We start from the raw sequence: 1,970 nt of genomic DNA, 5'->3' as shown, positions 1-1,970 counted from the left end.
CATAGAAAAATGACCATGACTGGAGGAAAGTTTATAAAAAAAATGAATTAATTAAGCAATAACAACAAATTCAGATAAATTCTATTCTTTGTTTATTGACTTTTTTTTACCTCATTATAAATTCAGCCGGCCTGCCAACTTGTCCATGTTCTTAGTATAGAGATGAACTATGATTTTGGATTATAGAGTTGAACTAAATAAAGCTTCTTCATATCTAGTATAGGTTCCTGGCCATGGCAGATTTCAACGAGAAGATAAGCAAAGTGGAAGAAATGGCAAACAAGAATCTCCCTGAGGTTATCATTGCAGACATACTTTCGAGGCTTCCGGTGAAATCTCTTCTAAGATTCAGGTGCATATGCAAACTTTGGTGTGCTCTTATAATCGATCCTGATTTCATCAAAATGCATCTCAACCGATCCCTTGCAAACAATATCTACCTCACCTTTATTTTCAGTGACACCTCTCTCTACTCAATCGACTTAAATGCTTCCAAGGAACTACAAGTATTGGTTAAAGTCGATCATCACCCTAAGTTTGTAAACTATGCAACCGAAATAGTGGGTTCTTGCAATGGCTTACTCTGTCTACACAACACTGATGAGGAGGAGGAGGACATATTACTCTGGAATCCTTCTACAAAAAGGCATCATAAGCTACCCATTATTCCTAGGGAGTCTCCCCTCACACATTTTAATGTTTATGGATTCGGTTATGATTTGACAACCGACGATTACAAGGTGGTAAGGGTTGCGCAGCCTTATAGTAAAAATGATTATGATAACTTTTGGCATTCGGAGGTGAATATCTACTCACTTAGCACCGACTCATGGAGAAGGATCGAAGATATGCCTTTTCACATTAACTACAGACATGTATCTGGGGTTCTTGCAAATTCTGCTCTTCATTGGGTTGCAAGTCGCGAGACGGGACCTTACACTGAGTCCAATTTTATCCTTTCCTTTGACCTTCAAGATGAGGAGTATCGAGAGGTGTCACTTCCTGACTTTGTGGACGAAAAAATTCACATGAGTATTGGCGTTCTTGGACCACAACTCTGCCTGCGCTGTAAGATCTTTACCGTCCGTGTTGAGTTTTGGGTGATGAAGGATTATGGTGTGAGGGAGTCTTGGACGAAACAGTTCTCAATCGAACAACCACCGCTGATAAACTCTTATCACATCAGGCCTATATGTTATTCAAAGAATGGTGAAGTTATGGTTGGGATGAATTTAGAAGCGTTGATCCTGTATGATCCCGTTAGACGTAGACAAAGATCTAGGAATCTTAAGGTTAGGGTTTCAAATTGGATTCAAGCAGAGATCTGCGTTGGGAGTCTCGTTCCACTCAATGCCAAAGATGAAATTGAACAATCAGAAACAAAAAAAGGAAGCACAAGAAGAAAAAGAACAGGGAGGAAGCCGAGGCAACAATATAATGGGAATTTGACATGGTAATTCGTAGAACAGATTACACATCAAGCTACTATTCATATATTTACAAATTTTTTTCCCCTTGTAATGCAATCAATCAAGTTTCAAGCTTTTTTGCCTTCAAAATGAGGGAAAAGTAGGCTGAAGACATGAATTGGCCTTCGCATGTTTATTCCAAAATGCTAGTTTCTTACAATTTTTATTTTATTTATTTAGTTTTTGAAGCACTTATGCACTTGGGTGATCTGAAAGGGGTATGTAACTTACTTGTAACTGCTAAAGACTTGAGATCATTCCATATGATTCATTTTTAAGTTACTTGGATAAGAGTGAGGAGGGTCGTTACTTGGTGCGATGGCAAGGTCTCGTTACCCCTAGCGCAGTAATGCGGGTTCGAGTCCTGGGAATCAACCTCTCCGTGAAGGGGATAATGCTATCTACCATCTACCTCTCCTGGACCCTACGAAACGCGGGAGCCTTGTGCACTGGGTACGGCCCTTTTGGATAAGAGTGAGACTATAATTTAGACTTTCTGCA

General features: G+C 39.6%; 1 protein-coding gene across 1 annotated transcript; it reads left to right on the top strand.

Annotated features, from left to right (window-relative positions):
- Positions 1–229: 229 nt before the first annotated feature.
- On the top strand, positions 230–1,457 carry LOC122651109 (F-box protein CPR1-like). The gene has a single exon (XM_043844438.1). It carries the CDS (start codon positions 234–236, stop codon positions 1,455–1,457), a length of 1,224 nt encoding a protein of 407 aa, XP_043700373.1. The 5' UTR covers positions 230–233.
- Positions 1,458–1,970: the final 513 nt, after the last annotated feature.

Source organism: Telopea speciosissima, chromosome 2 (assembly GCF_018873765.1).
Source record: "Telopea speciosissima isolate NSW1024214 ecotype Mountain lineage chromosome 2, Tspe_v1, whole genome shotgun sequence".
Classification (NCBI taxonomy): Eukaryota; Viridiplantae; Streptophyta; class Magnoliopsida; order Proteales; family Proteaceae; genus Telopea; species Telopea speciosissima.
This window is presented reverse-complemented; position numbering and strand designations above follow the sequence as displayed.